The 19,479-nt window shown below is 38.9% G+C and overlaps 1 protein-coding gene across 13 annotated transcripts in view; it reads left to right on the plus strand.

Moving 5' to 3' along the window:
• The window catches only part of PRRC2C (proline rich coiled-coil 2C), a 95,007-nt gene extending 75,868 nt beyond the window's left edge, over nucleotides 1–19,139 (plus strand). For 5 of the 13 annotated variants that reach the window (XM_058701458.1, XM_058701459.1, XM_058701464.1 and 2 more), the window contains 12 exons: nucleotides 25–126; nucleotides 2,853–3,054; nucleotides 5,874–6,077; nucleotides 7,762–7,874; nucleotides 8,240–8,376; nucleotides 10,622–10,853; nucleotides 11,074–11,196; nucleotides 12,223–12,441; nucleotides 13,083–13,186; nucleotides 13,805–13,931; nucleotides 14,832–15,068; nucleotides 17,165–19,139. In XM_058701458.1, coding sequence (XP_058557441.1) covers nucleotides 25–126; nucleotides 2,853–3,054; nucleotides 5,874–6,077; nucleotides 7,762–7,874; nucleotides 8,240–8,376; nucleotides 10,622–10,853; nucleotides 11,074–11,196; nucleotides 12,223–12,441; nucleotides 13,083–13,186; nucleotides 13,805–13,931; nucleotides 14,832–15,068; nucleotides 17,165–17,422 — 2,058 coding nt within the window. In that variant the 3' untranslated portion in view covers nucleotides 17,423–19,139. The other 8 variants (XM_058701461.1, XM_058701470.1, XM_058701471.1 and 5 more) reach the window with 6 other exon arrangements.
• The last annotated feature ends 340 nt before the right edge of the window (nucleotides 19,140–19,479 follow it).

Here is a 19,479-nt window from a genome sequence, read left to right on the forward strand (position 1 = left end):
GATATGTGTTGCCTACCTTTTCAGGTGCCCCTGCCCAACACCCTCCCCCTCCCTAAGAGGGAGACTATCCAACAGAGCTCCAGCCTCACTTCAGCTCCTCCCACTACTTTCAGCCTCACCTTCAAGGTATGTACAACGTCCTTCTCTAAAGGTCCTTGATGAGTGCATGCAAGGGGACATATGCTAAAAATATTCTTTTGGTTTTTTTACTTGTTTTGTGTGGTAAGCAACACTACTAAGCTGAGGAAATAGTTATGTCAAATTATACCCTAAAATTTTATTAATTTCTAAATCCACTTTAAAGTGAGGCTTGTTACGGTTACGAATTTTGTGTTAAAAATACAGGAGAGCACTTATATTCCGTGTTTGTACTGAGTCCCTCTCAGGGACCATAGTTTTTGGATACATCAGTTGTGTACAAAACAAACCAACTAGCTTGGTGTTTTATCCTAAGTACCAGTAATGGTAAGACTGTTAATTTTCTATCTTTCCTGTAGATCATGTGAATTGAATGAATGCACTGTAATAAGTAGAATGTTTTATGATGTAATTACAAGTGATTTTGATTTGATTTTTGTTGGATAATTTTGAATGAGAGGGCAAAAAAGATAATAGACAACACGCTTTTTTTATATCAAGAAATTTAGGCTTGTTTTTAAAACTCTTTTGTGTTTATAACTTTGAGCTGTGTCACTGACGCTTTTTTACAGTTGAGTTGAGAATTTTAAATCAATTTCCACTCACCTCCAGATTAGTCAGGTTTTTTTAAAAAGCACAGACATGAAATAAAGTGGAGGTTTTTTGAAGTGTGTATGTTTATTCCATTGGTGCTGTTTGTTCAGTTTTGTAATTTGGGCAAGTATAACCTCTATAGCGGGGCCTCCTAATGCTATATTGGTTGACAGCGAATCTTTGATGGTCTTCAGGAGAGGGGGAGACATGTTGGCCAATGTTCATTTCTGGAAGTTTGAGACTAAAATTTTATGGGGTAACCATTCTGCTTTGTGTTAGCCCCCATCTTTCCCCAGTCCTTCCTCTTTATTACCAGTTCCTACTCAGCCGTTGTTTTTCCACTTGAAGGACTATCTCAGTCTGTGTTTTATACTGTGTCTTAATGTGTGGTTTTGACTGTATGCTATTCAAGGCTAGTCTAATTTCACATAGGCAAATATATCATCATAAATTCTTTAGGCCAGTTAATTCTTCAGAGAACCTATTCAACACTGCTTTTCACTTAATATTTTTGACATTCCAAGAAGAAGTATACATTTAAAATTCAAATGAATTTAAATTAAATGTCATTAGCTTAAAACTTCTCTAGTTTCTTTACTTTTACTTCTTCTGACATCTCTCTTTAGTTGGGTAATATATGAGTATAGAAAAGTTCTATTACATGGATTTTGTTGATAGTTTTTGTCAAGGGGGAAAATTAGTATTTTTAAGTTGGTGTTTCAAAGACCTACAACATCTTAACTATGGCATTAAAAATTGTTACTTGATTTTTTACAGCCAAATTTTATAGATTACTTTCAGCATTTTTTTCTTGGCCCAGTATTTTGACCAGTAGGTCTAAAAACACCACAATCTGTGTATCTGTTCCTTCCTATTGAAGATCTACATCTGTGCCATCCAGTTCAGGATCCACTCACCACATGTAGTTAGTAAGCACTTAAATGGGCTGGTCCAAGTTGAGGTGTGTGCTATAAGTGTAAAATAGACACCGGATCTGAAATGTTAATATTTTTAAAAATTTAAACATGTCAATTTTTGTGTTGATGTGTAGTTTTTAATTTACATTGTGGATACATTGGGTTGAATAAAAGATGTTATCGATATTACTATTACCTCTTTAGTTTTTCAAAATGTGGCTATTAGAAAATTTAAGATTATGGGTCGCCTGGGTGGCTCAGTCGGTTAAGCGGCTGACTTCGGCTCAGGTCATGATCTTGTGGTCCGTGAGTTCTAGCCCTGTGTCGGGCTCTGTGCTGACAACTCAGAGCCTGGAGCCTGCTTCAGATTCTGTGTCTTCCTCTCTCTGACCCTCCCCTGTTCATGGTCTGTCTCTCCCTGTATCAAAAATAAATACACGTTAGAAAATTTAAGATTATATATATGGCTTGCATTTACATTTCTGTTCAGTAGCACTGGTCTAGGTAGATGAAAATGCAACCTGTTTTTACATTTTAAGAAACTAGGAGACTATAGGTAAACCCATAGTCACAAATTCAAATGGCAGCAGTCAGTATCTGAAATGCTTGTTGAGGTCTGGGTGTAAAACAAGACCTGTTTCTACTGCACCCAAGCCTAAAACCTAGCTGGTTACTTTGCCTTTTAAAACGCTGAACATAAAACAGCCAAACAAAAGGTGCCTGTCATCTGCCATTTGACAACTGCCTTATACAGGAGGAATAGGTATTTATGGGGGGCCTTCAGTGCCTTTCCAGCTGGAGTCAGAGCCTTAGGTCAGTCCTAAGGGGCAGGACATTTCTGTTTCTTTATTCATCTGGAGGGGTGGGGACTCCTATGGACATGATACAGGAGCTTTGACTTTATATTTCACTGACTTCTTTGCCAAAGCTGTCAACAAGCTCTCTTTAGATACACAATTACAGCCTACTGCCTCCCAGTTAGAGCAAGGGAACAAAGATAAAGGGGAAAGTGAAAGGTTTGAAAGCCTTAGGATTTTAATCTTTTAAATTTTTGCAGTTTTTTTTGAAGGATTATATTTGGAATTTATTTATTTATTTTTTATATTTGGAATTTAAATATACGCACACATGTGTATGTTGGTATGTGTATTCTGCATTCGCTTTTTTTCCCCCCCTTTAAAAAAAATGTCCATTTTATTACAGATGGAGTCGGCACGGAAGGCATGGGAGAATTCTCCAAATGTACGGGAAAAGGGGTCTCCAGTAACTTCCACAGCACCTCCAATTGCAAGTGGAGTCAGCAGTAGTGCCAGTGGGCCCAGCCCTGCTAATTACAATTCATTCTCAAGTGCATCAATGCCTCAGATTCCTGTTGCTTCAGTCACTCCCACAACATCACTATCAGGTAGAAGGTTTTATACCTTTCCTTTAAATGTCTTAATTATTTAACATTTCCTATGATCTTTTCCTGTTTACTATCCCCAAAACCTACTATTTTTAAAATATTTAAGACTGCACAAGGTCTGATCATTAGCTGTTTTGTAAACTCTTCTTGCCCACCCCCATGCCCTCCTGTGTGCTTGCAACAACCCCCCCATAGGTACTAATAAGTAATTGGCGAAAAGATGTTTATCTTTTTCCTCTAAATTTTTCTATAAAATTCACAATTGGATTTTTTTTTTAAATTTTTTTTTTTAACGTTTATTTATTTTTGAGACAGAGAGAGACAGAGCATGAATGGGGGAGGGGCAGAGAGAGAGGGAGACACAGAATCGGAAGCAGGCTCCAGGCTCTGAGCTGTCAGCACAGAGCCCGACGTGGGGCTCGAACTCACAGACCGTGAGATCATGACCTGAGCCGAAGTCGGACGCCCAACCGACCAAGCCACCCAGGCGCCCCAACACAATTGGATTTTTAGTTTTTAACCTATATATATATAGCTAATAGTCCAATTCAGAAATAACAAAGAATCACACGAGCTGTAGATTTTTGTGATCTGTATCTAATTTGAAGGAATTGTTGGCCTAAATCTATTGTGATGACGTGTATTTTCTGGTGAAGAATTAGGGGTAAAGAATTTCCGGTCTGTTATTTGACAAGATGATATCTAGTGGGTTTTGTTTTTTGTTTCATCTGTTTTTAAGGAGAGTCCATGAACACCCCAGGTTAGAAAGTGTTTTTCTTCCTTAAATTTTTTGCTAGTATGTAATCCTTTCATTAAACTATATCTCATTTGGGGACTTTACATTTCTTAAGTAATTACATTTCTAAAATGCTCGACTCTAGGAAAGTACACCCTTTTACCATATGTATAACCACGTTTCTTATATTGAAAACAAATTTCATTTCAAGCTTTCCCACTATTCTGTAATGTTTTCCAAAGCAACAGAAGCTGCTTTCCAAAAGATATAAAATAATCCAGCACATAATTTACTTTCTTTGGTTCTCATTTAGTGATTGCACTACTGCCATTCAATATTCTGGCATTCTATATACCAAAAGAATTGGTCTTTAGAATATACTACAGTTATTTTGGTGTTATCAAAAGTATGAATCAAAAGTATGTATCAAGACAAGCATAGAGATTCAAATCATAGAGTATTCTATTTCTCTTCCCTCTTTAAGACCCTTTCAAGCATTCCCTACCATGAATTTGTAAGACATCTTCATTATACTTAGCATTGTACCCAGTCATTTGGGTGGATAGGAGTTGGGACTGTAAAGCAACCAGGAGGGGAGTGTGGTGGGGAGATTAGGAAATAAAGGGACTGGGAAGGTTCCTACATCTTTCTTTGGACCCAGCTTGAACAACGCAGGGGCTAGGGGCATTGACCCTCCCCTCCCCCACGTAGTCAAAAAACAAACAAAAACAGACAACAAAACCCCAGGATAACCTTTTCGCTAGGTATAACTTTTGACTCCTCCCCTCCCCACCCAAATGAACTACTAATAGTCTACTATTGACCAGAAACCTTACTGATACCATAAGTAGCCGATTAATACATACTTTGTTACATGTGTTATATACTGTATTCTTGGCAATAAAGTAAGAGAAAAGAGAATGTTACTAAAAAAAAATCATAAGAGAAAATACATTTACAGTACCGTACTGTATTTAATTGCAGGGCGGGCGGGGGGAAGTCTATGTGTAAGTGGAGGGACTGCCCCACACTGTTCAAACCTGTATTGTTCAAGGGTCAAGTGTACTTCTTTCCTCCAGGTCTGGTTCCCCCACACTCTCCTCGATTAAGATAAATTTTTATACTTCCTGCCCAATTATCTACTGCTAGAAACTCAAGTGGAAGGAAGAACAAACGTACCTTGATCTTGGTCCTCTCTTAGAACATCTTTTGAAGTCTGAAAAGAATGATGATTACATCTCACTTTTTAATCAAATGCCAGTATTGTCATTCCTCCAGTGTTACAGTCATTAAAGCTCACTGATCTGCAGAACTAATTGATCCTTCAAGATCTTAAGTTTTATAACTCTACTTATTTACTAATAATTTGTCTTTGTTTTTAAGGTATCATCACATACCTGTATTTTGCTGGTATATATACCAGGAGGGAGGGGACTGACTATAACCTTAAGTTTATATGACTTTTAAGAGCACTTGTGATCTCTAAAGGCTCCTTTTACATTAATGATTTTTAAGGCGCAGCACTTTGTTCTTCTATATTCTTAATGTCTATGCTTGACCTTAGTAGTTGTTTGTAAATATTCATAAATGAATGCGGCTCTTAAGATTACCCTTAAGGTATTTTGCTGGAAAGAAGAAAAACTCTAACCTTTGTTTACGTGACTTTTTAGGAGCAGTTGTGATCTCTTGAGATGCATTTACATCCTTAATTATTCATAAGGTGCAGCATTTCATCCTTCTGTCTTGTTACATTTAGCCTAGCCATAAATGAATGAAGCTCTTGACCTTCCTTTTCTTTATGATGATTAAACACTATTAGTTGGAGACCAAACTGTAACAACCCTGTAGGCCCTTGGCCACCTTATTTTATGAGTACTATTTTGAAATTGTCTTCTCTTTGTATTTTTTTATTGTATATATTTCCCCAAATTTTATAGTCTTGTTTACATTTGGTGATTGTTACTTAAGTATGTGGGGAACATAAACATGAATTTGCCAGTTTCCAGCTGGTGCTTGAGTTATTTTACAGTGAACAACAGTGACACTTGAAAATATGCTACTTTCCCCCCTCTCCCATGTATAGGAGCTGGTACATACACTACCTCTTCTTTGAGTACAAAATCTACAACCACATCAGACCCTCCTAATATTTGTAAAGTGAAACCCCAGCAGTTACAGACAAGCAGCCTACCTTCTGCAAGTCATTTTTCACAGTTAAGCTGTATGCCTTCCCTTATTGCCCAGCAACAACAGAGTCCACAAGTCTATGTGTCTCAGTCTGCAGCAGGTAAGATTTTTGGGCTTGGGTATAGGGAATTTAGAAAATGAAGACTTTTTAAAATGCTTATATTTTCTCTTTTTCAAATTAAAAAAAATTTTTTGAGCTTTATTTATTTTGAGAGAACGTCAGCACGGTGGGGAGGGGCAGAAAGGGAGGGAGAGACAGAATCCCAGGCAGGCTCCACGCTGTCAGTGCCCGACACAGAGCTCAGTCTCACAAAACACGAGATCATGACCTGAGCTGAAATCAAGAGTCGAACTCTTAGCCAGCTGAGCCACCGAGGCACCCCTCAAGTTTAAATATTTTTTTTGATCTGCTTTGCAAATTTGTTTCCTCGTTGAATTTAATGTTATCTCTCCTTGGTAAGTATTCTGGGACTCTTAGCAGTTCCTTATACATATGTTACAAATCTATTAGACAAATTAGTGTCTAATAATTGGCAAAATAACTTCTGCATTAGATGTTATTCCAGTCAAGTTATAAAAGTTTGTTATCTGAAACTTGACAAATTGATAATGAAATTTCTGGGGAAGAGTAAACTAAGATTAGTAAAGAAGAAAAAAATAAATGAACACAGTCTATTTCTTCTCTTTCTATTCAAAGAAAGGCATTTTCTATGTGGAAGATATAAAGATTGATTTCTTTAAAGGTCACAGGTATTATTAATAGTTTCTTAATTCATTGCTGGTGAGTGTATAAATTGAACCTAATTCTTTTAGAAAAGTATCTCAGAATATTCTACGTGTATGTACTTAACTGTAGTGAGAGTTTTCACACTTAGGAATCTTATATAAATAAATTGCTCTATTAATAAGAGATACATGTATGAGAGTTTTTATTGATTGTAATATTGTTTATAATGATGACAAATTAAAAACAATATGGGAACTTCTCCAAAACATACTATTCTATAAAAACAGCAAATCACAAAATAGTTTATATAATATATAGAAATTTGTTAAGAATCTATACCAAATTCTTTCAGTTATTAAACATCACTTTCTTTGAACTATTAAATTCCTTAATTAGATATAAAATTAGAGTAGGTTTGCCAGTAAGCAGGTAGGTTCATTTTCACTGTTAGTAGATCAGGTCAAATTTTACTAGTTTATACCCCATTGGCAGTATATGAATATCTGTTTTCCTGTATCATCACAGGTACAGTTGACCCCTTGAACGATGCAAGGGTTGGGATGCTGACGCCCTACACAGTCAGAAATCCACATACAAGTTTTAGCCCCTCCCCGCCCCACATGTAACTACAAAGAGCCTACTATTGATCAGAAGCCTTACTGATAAACAGTTGATTAACACATATTTTTGTATGTCATATGTATTATATGCTGTATTCTTACAATAAAGTAAACTAGAGAAAAAGCGTTACTAAGAAAATTGTACGGAGAGGAAAAATGCATTTACAGTACTATATGGAATTATTCGAAAAAAATCTGCATGGTTCAAACCCATGTTTTTCAAGGGTCAACCGTACTAGAGTTTTGTTTTAATTTGCATATACCTGTCTGCCAGAAGTTTTGCATCTTTCCACATATCTAGTTTTTCCTTGGCTGTAGTAATTTTCAGAAGGCGCATTTAATTTGAAATCTGCTTCAAGATTTGGTTTTTAGTTACTATTTGGAAAATTCTGAAGTTCAGACACTGACTACTGCTTGTTTTTCCTGATGGTCTGTAGCTCAAATCCCTGCTTTCTATATGGACACGAGTCATTTATTCAACACCCAACATGCACGCTTGGCCCCACCATCCTTGGCTCAGCAACAAGGCTTCCAGCCAGGTCTTTCTCAGGTAAATACCACAGACGTTTGTTTCTTGGCATGCTAATGGTGTAATGGTTACCTTGGGCTACAAATAACAGCCTCTTTGAAGTTAAAATCTTCTGTTGACAACATGGGACAATCCACGATTACTTTGATACGTACTGGCCAAATTTTCACACTTTTCCCAAATTTGCCAAACCTTAGTGATTAGCAGTGTAGAAAAAGTAATGTATTGAAAGGAAAATTTAGATGTTTACATTTGGTTCCCTTTGAAAAGGGAGCTGATATGCATGGCATTGTTCTTTTATTCTTTTCATATCTCAAATTTTTATTTTCCCAAGTGTTGTGATTTGTGTATATGGTGCTCACGTATTGTTTTTTATTGCATTGCAGCCAGCCTCAGTTCAGCAGATTCCGATCCCTATTTACGCGCCACTGCAAGGGCAGCATCAGGCCCAGCTGGGTCTCGGTGCTGGACCTGCCGTTTCCCAGACTCAGGAGCTGTTCACTTCCTCACTTCAGCCGTACAGGTACCTGCTTTTGTGACCGCTGGGCCTTCTTGCCATATCCCTACTGCTCCTTCCTCCCCGCTTCTCCCCCCGCCCAAGCTAGGATGACCCTGTTATAAAAGTACGTTAAATGATTATATGTCATGAGAGTCAGCCTCTGGTAATTTCAGGCAAGACTTTACCTAACAAAATGAGACCTCAAACCTTCTTGAAGATGAGGATAACAACAATCCCAGAACAATTAGAAATCACAGAAAATAGCTGCTAACGGACCTAAAAAGGCTCCCTTACATCTTGCTGCAACAACTAGAAATCAACGCCTGCTGTGGGGTGTGAGCCGAGACCTGGCAGGTGACAGGAGTATGTAAGGGGTCAGGGTTTAGGATGGGGTGTGATTAAAGAGAAGAGCAGAGTGTCAAAGAACAGAAGCGGTGGTGAGAATGGTGACAAATATAGAAGAAACTGTTTTTTTGATCAAGGAAATCTTTTGATTGGTATGAGTTGCTCGAAACATTGTTGAAAAGTTTGCGGCTACTTTCCAGCTGTGCAAAAAAGAGTTCGGTGATGAGCGATGTCGTCCTTAGCCGTGGGAGTTGGAGTAGCTGTGCACTGACGGTCTGTGTCTTGATCCCCATCTTAACGACTGTCTTGGAAGATGTACTTCTTAAGACCAGGACTGTTCAATAGAAATATGATGTATGCTGTGTATGTGATTGTGGCTAATGACAGCCATATTAGAAGGCACAGGTTAGCCTTTGAAAGCAGCTGTTTGTATTCCTACATCATTCTGCTACTTCTTGCTCTCAACCTAATCAGCATAATGTTTATTAATACAGAATCCCTGAATTAACTTCTGCCATGACAGGGCAGTTTATAACAGTATGCTTATGTTTTCCCATTTTGTATTTGAAACATAGACCTTCTAAAGATTGGTCGTGACTCCAGGCTAGCATTCCTGCTTAATGGCTTTTGTTTCTGCCACATATGTCAGCTTTAACAAAGCGTAATATTATTTACGGGTAATATTGTCTTTAACCCGCTACTTTGATCTGGTTACTTTTTATCTTAGCATTTTTAAAAATATAGCTTGAAGGCCCCTATCCCAGAGGTAAGAGGGTAGTCTGAAGTTAGATTTCAGCATTGTATTTTTTTTTTTTTAACCATTCGAATATACAATACAGTATTATTAACTATAGTTACACAAAATTAGAAGCAGGCTCCAGGCCCTGAACCATCAACACAGAGTCCAGTGCAGGACTCGAACTCAGAAACCACAAGATCATGACCTGAACCAAAATGGGATGTCTGACTGAGCCGCCCAGACACACCCCTCTCCTGCCATGACTTACTTTACAAGTAGCAGTTTGCAGCCTTTGGCCATAATACTGTGTTGGGCATTTTAAAGTTGCTGAGAGGGGTGCCTGAGTGGCTCAGTCGGTTAAGCGCCCGACTCTTGATGTCAGCTCAGGTCTTGATCTCACGGTTTGTGGGATCAAGCCCCGAGTTGGGCTCTGTGCTGAGCACGGAGCCTGCTTGGGATTCTCCTTCCCTGTCTCTCTTGCCCTTGCCCTGCTCATGCACACACATGCTTTCTCAAACATTAAACACTAAAGCTGCTGAGACAGTAGATCTTAAAAGTTCTCGTCAGAAGAAAGAAGTGTTTTTGTAACTATGTGCATGTATGGTGACAGATGTTAAATAGACTTGTTGTGGTGATCATTTCATAATCCAGATACTGAATCATAATGTAATACACCTGAAACTAATACAATGTTATATGACCACTATACCGCAATAAAAATAAACCAAAACTTTGTGGCTAATCCTGAACAACTACTCTGCTTCATCCCATAGAAGTGTTGAGATCTTTTATAAGAAATATATACATAAGAGGAAGTAGTGAAATATAAATAATAAAAGTCAGCTATTAGTGCTATCAATCTGAAAAGGATGTCCATACCAAAGAGAAAACCAGATCTGGTTATGAGCTTGCTATTGAACACGTGACAAGAGAATCATTCTCATTGTTCAAGAGGAGAAAAATCTTACTAGTTTCTCAGGAAGAGCAAGCCTTTTCCTAGAACTTTGTTGTGTTCAGGGCTCTAAATCATGACACAAGTGCCTTAGGCACAATCTGCATTCTCTCTTTTCTTAATTGTGCTAATGAGAGTGCTTGGTCATTTGGGATACCCATTCTTAAGATCCCCAGATTCCAAAATAGAATTCACTCGCTAACACAAGTCTTTTCTCTTCAATACCTATGTAGGTCTCAGCCAGCCTTTATGCAAAGCAGTCTGTCACAACCATCTGTGGTCCTTTCTGGTACTGCCATCCATAACTTTCCAGCTGTGCAACACCAGGAACTTGCAAAGGCACAATCAGGTCTTGCCTTTCAACAGACCTCAAATACGCAACCTATTCCTATCTTGTATGAACATCAGCTGGGTCAGGCATCAGGACTAGGAGGTTCCCAGCTGATTGATACACATCTTCTCCAGGTAAGATGAACTAGGATCCTACATTGTCATTGTATTCCTGTGCAACAGGTTACTTAAAGAAACTGTTTTTAAAGAAAAAAGGTTAAAAGACTTAATGGCAGGGGAAAGCTCTTTTTACCTAATACTAAAATTCTTAGAAATCGCTTTCAAGTTACACACTTGATGTCTGAATTGGAAATTTTTCAATCTTACTGCTGTTTTCCTACAAAATTTCTCCTAGGCTAGAGCAAATCTTACCCAGGCTTCAAATCTTTATTCTGGACAAGTACAACCGCCTGGTCAGACAAATTTTTATAACACTGCCCAGTCACCAAGTGCTCTCCAGCAGGTAAACTATGGCATGGTAAATTTCCTCAATTTTCTTCATTATTTTATTACTTTTACTGCTTTTGTTGTTGCTTGGCAGTTTTTAAATAGAACCAGAATGGGGGAGATGGTACGATAGTTGTCAGACTTTTCTCTGAGGTTTCCTAGAATTCCATGGGGGTCACTGGAAGTAGACCCTGCTCGGTCCCACAACACCCTTTCCTTGGCCACATGAAAGTCAGTTCCGCTGTTTGCCTGTTTGTTTTAAAAGAGTTTCCGTGTACTCATTTATTGTAACAAAGGATACCGTGAATATAAAAGTTCGAAAACCATTTTCAGGATATACAGTTACATAAAAGCGTGAGAGGTGCTTTAACCATTTATGCTAGAGGCGAAGGAAGGCTCTAAAGAACATCACCCTGGTTAATGTCATACTTAGAACAGTGTGGCAGAGTATGACAGTGTAAATGACAGACATGTACTGTCTCTTAGCAGTGTCACAAATCTAATCTTTAAAAGTTCGCAGAGGACTGAAGGAGAGAGGCAGACCATTAGTCATTTTCTTATTACTAATTTTGGTGGCTCTTTGGAGGGTAGAAATTCATAAATATATTTATTACCTTATTGACATTCAAATTAAATACCGTTTATATGAAAACTGAAAGGTTATGTTTCTTATTGTCAAAGGTCATTTTGACCAGACCTGAAAACAATATAGAAATGTCTATTTGGGAAGTGGTAATAACGCTGCTTTCTTAGGTTATACCCCATGATTTTATTGTATTATGTCGTTGTTAGACATGTACCATGGATTAATTCAAAGATAGTCCTAATTATTTTGGTTATATCGTCTGTACTACTAATCTGTCTTAGTGTTGCTCCTTTAATAAAAGAATGGAGATAGCACTAAGCAAAAGATTATATGTGAGACACATTAACAGATTGACGTAGTCTGTTTAAAATGTTATTCAAAAGTTTATGAAGGGTTGTATATGTAGTTGTAGGGATGTACATACAGTAGGTATAAGTAAATTGCTGCAGTTACTGTTTGCTTATTTTCTAGGTTACAGTACCTTTACCAGCATCTCAGCTTTCGTTGCCTAATTTTGGATCTACGGGGCAGCCTTTAATTGCTCTGCCTCAGACTCTTCAGCCCCCATTACAGCATACCACCCCGCAAGCCCAGGCCCAGAGCCTGAGTCGTCCTGCACAAGTAAGCCAGCCTTTTAGAGGACTAATCCCTGCTGGAACACAGCATAGCATGATCGCAACCACGGGAAAAGTAAGTGAAGAGAAACCGACCGTTTCTTTAAGAATTTAAGGCCATGTGTTTAGATGTATGCATCTGTGTAGTTTATAAAAATAAATAAAATGCATCGGTTTTTACCACCTTCCAGGAAGTCTCGAACCCCAGGATACTTTTTTAACGTTTATTTATTTATTTTGAGAGATCAGGAGAGAGCATGAGCAGGGGAGGTGCAGGGGGAGAGGAAAAAGGAAAGAATCCCAAGCAGGCTCTTTGCTGTCAGTGCAGAGCCCAACACGAGGCTCAATCCCACAAACTGAGATCGTGACCTGAGCTGAGGTCGGATGCTTAACCGACTGAGCCACCCAGGTGCCCCTCAAACCCCAATATACTTTTAAAGATCTATTTACTTTCAATGTGTTTGGCTTCCTCTGGTTTTTGCCTAATAACAATTCACAAATTTTGTGGAAGAATTGGGTTTACACAATCTCTTAAGACTTTCCATCCATAAATTTGGCCTGGATCATTCCATGGTATTTGCAACTTAATTATAGGATTTGTGTACTAAAGGTTTTTGACCATTCCTGGATTAAGTCTTCGTATATAGAACACTAAACACAGCATTCAGCTTATGGGATTCCAGAAATGCTGAGTTTATCGTATGCTTTTTTTTTCAGATGTCTGAAATGGAACTGAAAGCCTTTGGAAGTGGCATTGATATAAAACCAGGCACACCTCCGATCAGCGGTAGAAGCACCACACCAACATCTAGTCCCTTCCGGTAAAATGGGCATTTGGATTTTCAGATACTTAAGCACGATTTGTTTGTTAGATCTTACTTACTATGTCACCAGGTCTGTGGTAAGCACAAGACATTCCGATAGTTGTATCTGAGATGTTAAGCTATTAAATTCTTAAGAATGTGTTTCCGGGGCGCCTGGGTGGCTCAGTTGGTTAAGCGGCCGACTTCAGCTCAGGTCATGATCTTGCGGTCCGTGAGTTCGAGCCCCGCGTCGGGCTCTGTGCTGACAGCCCAGGGCCTGGAGCCTGTTTCGGATTCTGTGTCTCCCTCTCTCTGACCCTCCCCCATTCATGCTGTCTCTTTCTGTCTCAAAAATAAAATAAATGTTAAAAAAAAAAAATTAAAAAGAAGAATGTGTTTGCTATACTGTATTTTTAAGTTTTTTTTTTTTTAAATACAGGGCATATCTAGCTAGTTTTCTTTCTCACCTCTGCCCCCTCCAGTGTCTCTCCACTGCCATAATATTTGGTAACTCACCGTGGTAAATTTTCATCAGCTACCACACAGGAAGAATCTACCAAGAGCAACGTCTCTAAAAGTCTGACAGCATTGTTTATTTGGCACTACTGTACTGACCAGTGATGGCTTTTTTCCAAGGGCTACTTCCACAAGTCCGAACAGCCAGTCCGGCAAAATGAACAGCATTGTCTATCAGAAGCAGTTCCAGTCAGCCCCTGCCACTGTGAGAATGACACAACCATTTCCTACACAGTTTGCACCCCAGGTGGGCAGATACGAGTGAGAAATGAGTATTATTTCCTTGCAAATGAGTGCTAATCTGGCTAATTCTCTGATTTCATAATCTTGCCATATTGTAACTAGTTTAGAAACAGTTTTTAATGAGAAACAGCTTCTTATTTAACAGTAAATTTGTGACCTGTGTTCTCTGCAATTTTTAGCTAGATACAGGTAGTATCCGTAGAGTTCTAAAGCAGACAAGAGAAGTAGTCAAAAGATTCCCCACACAGCTCTGATCACTTATTTTAGTCCTGTTTCTTTTATCTTTTTTTGAAGAAGTTGACTTTTCAGAGAAGGGTCCCAGTGCTTAAAGTTTTCTAGGTTTAAAGATTTTTTGTTGTTGTGTTGTTGTTGTTTTTTAAGATAACTATGTGTAGTTGAGGTAAAATTTCCAAAAGATGTTCTAATATATGTGTAAAAACGTTGGCTTCTCTTCCCTTTGCTGATCGTATGGAAAGACTAAAATTAATAGTAACTCTCACAAACTAGCGTTTGTTCCTGAAAAAACACTTTATTTGTTGAATTGGTGTCATTTTTATTTATCTTCAGATTATGTTTGGTATAAGTGTGTGCCTTTTCTGCAATTATATCTTTTTAAAAAAATATCCTAATTAATAGCTTTTCTATCTCCCCTTCAGAATTTGTAGCTGAATAAAATGCTAGAGTCCACTGAAGTGCCATAGCATGCTTTGCCTAATTTTTCTGTAGATTCTCCAAGCATGGCCTGTTTGTTCTTGGTCCTGTAATAGAATGGCACAAATCCATACACTTCCTTTCACTGGCAGAATGGGCACAGATTTACTCTGAGATAAGCCAACCTTGGTCTAGTTGGCAGAATTTTTTTTTTTAACAGTTCAATGTTGTATGTTTTGTTTTTTTCACTCAGATTCTCTCTCAGCCTAACCTGGTCCCTCCATTGGTAAGAGCCCCACATACTAACACCTTCCCAGCGCCTGTTCAGAGGCCACCAATGGCACTGGCCAGTCAGATGCCTCCTCCGCTGACCACAGGCCTCATGAGCCATGCTCGTTTGCCACATGTAGCCAGGGGTCCTTGTGGATCACTATCTGGAGTCAGAGGTAATCAGGCCCAGGCTGCGTTGAAGGCTGAACAAGACATGAAGGTTAGTACAGTGTTAACAGCCAACAGAGCAAGAATCTGTCTCTGAACCATGTCTTAAGATGCCTCTGGACCATAACCACATACCCAGGCATTCATTGTCTTAGCAGACTTAACCGAGCTAACTGCTTTTATTCACTCCTGGTTTTTTTTTTTTTTCCTTTTTTTCCCTCCCTATTCCTCCCACTTTTTCGTTTTTGTTTTTTGTTTTTTAATTTTTTTATTATTATTATTATTTTTTTTTTTTTTTTTTTTTTTTGCAACTTTAGTTAGCAAACAAGTTGACATTTTAAACTCTGGCAAAATGAATTACTTTAAAAATACATATTTGAGGGAGATCTGAGTTTAGTTGCTACCATTTTTTGGAAGAGCAAAAAAGTGATACGGATTATTATAGGCTTCCCCGTTTTCTTTCCCCCCCCCCCCCCCCCCCGTTTGGTTTTCTTTTTTATCCTTTCCCCCTCCCCAAACTTAAGATATAAATCATGGTTATGTGAAAACTCTGGAGTGGGTAAGAGATTTTTACCTATCTTGATTTTTCTTCCTTCACGAATCATCCATGTACAGTTTTCTTCTCAAGCTGTTTCCATGCCCGTTTTTTTGCCCGCCACCTGAGTTGGCACGTCCCACAGCAGATGGTGCAGCTGTAGATGAAGGACTGGGAGAAGCACTTTGGGATCCTTCACGATAAAAGGCACTGATAACGTGATGTTTGCTGATGCAGAAGAGTGCCTCTAGGAGTCTGTGTGGGGACAGTTTTTCTAGCGTAAACTGTACCTGTCTGCCTGTACAGCCAGCGGAGTCCATTGATTTCTATATTTACTTAGACTTGACTTTAGAGGTCTTAGTAATTCTGCCTATTTTGTCACTACGTGTGTGTGTGTGTGTTTATCATGTCAGACTAGAACAAAGAAACGTTTATTGCTTTCAAATAGGGCAGTGTCCAAAGTAATGCTCTACTCTGAATTAGAAACATGTTCATGATCAGTCGCTTAGGAATTTGGTTGACTGGCTGGTTTCTTTCTGCATTAATATCCCTCATTTCTCATCCTGAGTAATCAAATTTAAAGACTACTCTGCAGTGAAACTCTTGTTAAATATTATCTACTTGTATTACGGCTGTGTGCCTAGGGATTTCCATCTGTTCATAACTATTAAATATACTTGTATATTTAATACAAGTGTAGAAATCTTTGGAAACTATTTGGCCATGGTTTCCACTTGTGCTTCTGTCTCCTTGGCACTTGATTTTCATATAATGCCCATGTTGGAAATGACAGTAGAGCTTATAACGGGGAGGGGGGGGGTAAAAATTTCTTGAACTGCTTTAGATCTTTGGATAGTACAAGTTTCCTATAGAACACGAAGGGCTTTTTTGTTGTATGCAAGAGATACAGGAACTTAAATTTTATTTGTGTACATTACAGTGGTATAATTTACAGAGTGACTGACGTAAGTATATTCTCCGGGGCACGTAGCCATTAAAAGTAGGAGATTATTTTACCAGCTCAGGATGTGGTAGGAGCTATCAGAACTTAGTGATCAAGTGAAGTTGTAGTTACTAATTTCTGACGCTCTTCCCCTGCAGAAGAGAGCTGTGGGAAGAGGACTCAGCCACAAGACATTTGGTCCTAGGTGTTGGTAATGCCACAATATAAGTGCTTCCTTTTCGTTTTATTGTAGACCACATATTGATAACTAGAAGTTTTAAGTGTTACATATATATGTTTTCAAATTTGCAAGCAGCTTCCCTAAACAGAATTTGATATCAATAAGTTTTGTTCCGGAAAAGATACAGAGCAACAGCAATTTCTATCTTCTTATCTTATAAGAGGGCAAACTTTGAAAAGGTGGTGGGAGGTGGTCCTGTTTCCAAATGCTTAAAAAAAAAAAAAAAAAAAAAAATCACATGGAATGATTGCAAAGATAGGAAGAAATCTATCAGTTAAAAGCTGAAAGATCATTGAGGTGCTTTTGGTTTTGGGCCAGACCAGCGAGGGGAAGACTGATTTGTGGTCGGTACGAGAGTGTGAACTGAGACTGATGGATGGGCTTTGGTGGCGCTGCAGCATTTTCAGTTGTTGTTTCTTATTTTTTAAGGCAAAGCAGAGAGCAGAGGTTCTTCAGTCCACGCAACGGTTCTTCTCTGAACAACAACAGAGCAAACAGATAGGAGGCAAAGCCCAGAAAGTGGACAGTGATTCCAGTAAACCTCCTGAAACACTGGCCGACCCACCTGGTGTCTGTCAGGAAAAAGTAGAAGAAAAGCCACCCCCTGCACCCACCATAGCCACCAAACCTGTTAGAACTGGACCAATCAAGCCTCAGGCGATCAAAACAGAAGAAACAAAATCTTAAAGGCTGTGGTTTATTGCCGGGGCCTGGGGAGGGGAGCGGGGAAAGAGGGAGAACTGAGTCGGATAATGCCAGCAGCCAAAGGGGTAAAATGGTCTGTGACATTATCCTGTCCAGAGCTTGCAGGTGCACAGGGGACACAGGAGCAATTTACACTGACACACAGCTGCTGCACCAGTAAAGTGAGGCTTTGCCAGCTCGCACCTGCTATGTGATGCACACTCGGTTGACGGCCGTGCATCTTCGGTCAGAATCTATGTACAGATATGCATACGCATCCCGTGAGTGCACAGAATTTAGAACTGCAATCCTTACGGTTAGATGAAACACCAGAAGTAGAGGAAAATAACCCTGCAGAGGAACAGCTGATGCCGAACAGCAGTGATTCCAGCTAATGTGTCAGGTGTGGTCTCTTTGCTCCCTGTGTGCTTTGGGTATGGTTGTAGCATTTGTGGGCTTGGTGGTCGAGAACTGAAGGTAACTGGTGCTGGATAGAGGAGCCTTATTTTTTATTATGGCAGCTTGCTATTTTTGTAACCTTGTGATTGAGTTGAACACAATCAAAGTACAGTAACTGATCTCCCCTTCTTCCTGGATGAGTGAGTAGATGATGAAATGTTGACGTCCACACCCTTGGACGTCCCCAAGAGGGCAGGGTTTGGCTAACCGCTTCTGTTTGAAATGATGCTGTTTTGGTTGTGGCCCGAAGCTTTGAAGTGCTACTTGGCGTCTCCTTTCTCCCACGGAGTTCTTAGCGTTCAAACACGACAGATTGGGTAAAATACTAGTTAGATTGAGTCTGGCTTGCCTCCACTCCATCATCTTTGTATGAATCCAATGGGGTTTGTTGGGTTTTGGTGTGTTTTTGTTTTTTTTTTTTTTAACGGTTTTTTAGCTCATGTTCATCAAGAGCAGTGAATACCTAGAACCGTGCCCTTAATGACAGGAAATCCTGTCTGAGAAGGTGCATTTCTTTACCAGAGCTGTGTTGTACCACCCTTTGGGCCCTCTGCTGGAAAAGTAGAATCAAGTCTCAAATAATGCCTTTTTAAATTGTATCCTCTAGTATTCTAGATGTAGGACAGTACTGTATCATACCTCTGTGAATGTAAAATACCTTGTACCTGCTTTATGATACGTAACAGTGACCGTGCTTTCTCAGAGCTGTTTTTAATGACGTTATTCTAGAATGTTTTCTTTCCAGATGATGATTGAGAAGCTAATAAAAAAAAAAAAAAATGGTGCCAGGTACCACAACAGTAACAGAACTTTGCTGTTTTCTGGGGGTTTGTTTTTTTACCTGTTTTTTTTTTTCTTTTTTATTAATGGAGCGTGCTGGATGTGTCTATAATCTTGTGCAGATGACCGCAGAACCTGGAAAGGCTGTTGCTGCTATTGATGCATAACATACTGCTATTGGTCTTTTTATATAAATAAATAAATAAATAAATATATATATATATATACATACATATACATATATATATATAAATAATTTGAATTTTTGGAAACCTTAGCTGTGCTGTCAACTTTGGAAAAACTACCCCAGTCGTACCGTGTTGGGTTGGCATTGTACAGAAATTAACAGCCATATTGGTCTAGAAATGTTAAACACAATTTTTTCCATTTGTACAGGGGTAACGCACTGTATTAAATGTGTAAGGTCTTATCTACATGGGTTTGATTACAGAAACTAATAAAGTATTCTCTAAATAATGAATCTTGGAACTTCTGATCCATTCCCCAAATTTGGAGCAAGAAGGTCTGTCATGTACCAAAAATAGTGATCAAGGGTACATTGCACTCTAGGAAGAGATTCTCATCCAAAGACTTGATTTGGCTTAAGAACTATAAAGCTTATTCAGTCAAAGTAGATGTTGTCATGGAAGATATTAGCCGTGGCCTCTGTTCCCAGGGTAGCCATACTCCTTTTGAAAACAAGTCTGCCCAGGGGGAGAGAGGTCTTTGTGCATGGTGTGAAGTGCTGAACGTAGCAAAATAGTTTCACTGTTCTTCTGGGCAGAAATTGAACGACCCAAAATAGATCTCGGTACTTAAAA

This window comes from Neofelis nebulosa, chromosome 15, assembly GCF_028018385.1.
Source record: "Neofelis nebulosa isolate mNeoNeb1 chromosome 15, mNeoNeb1.pri, whole genome shotgun sequence".
Classification (NCBI taxonomy): Eukaryota; Metazoa; Chordata; class Mammalia; order Carnivora; family Felidae; genus Neofelis; species Neofelis nebulosa.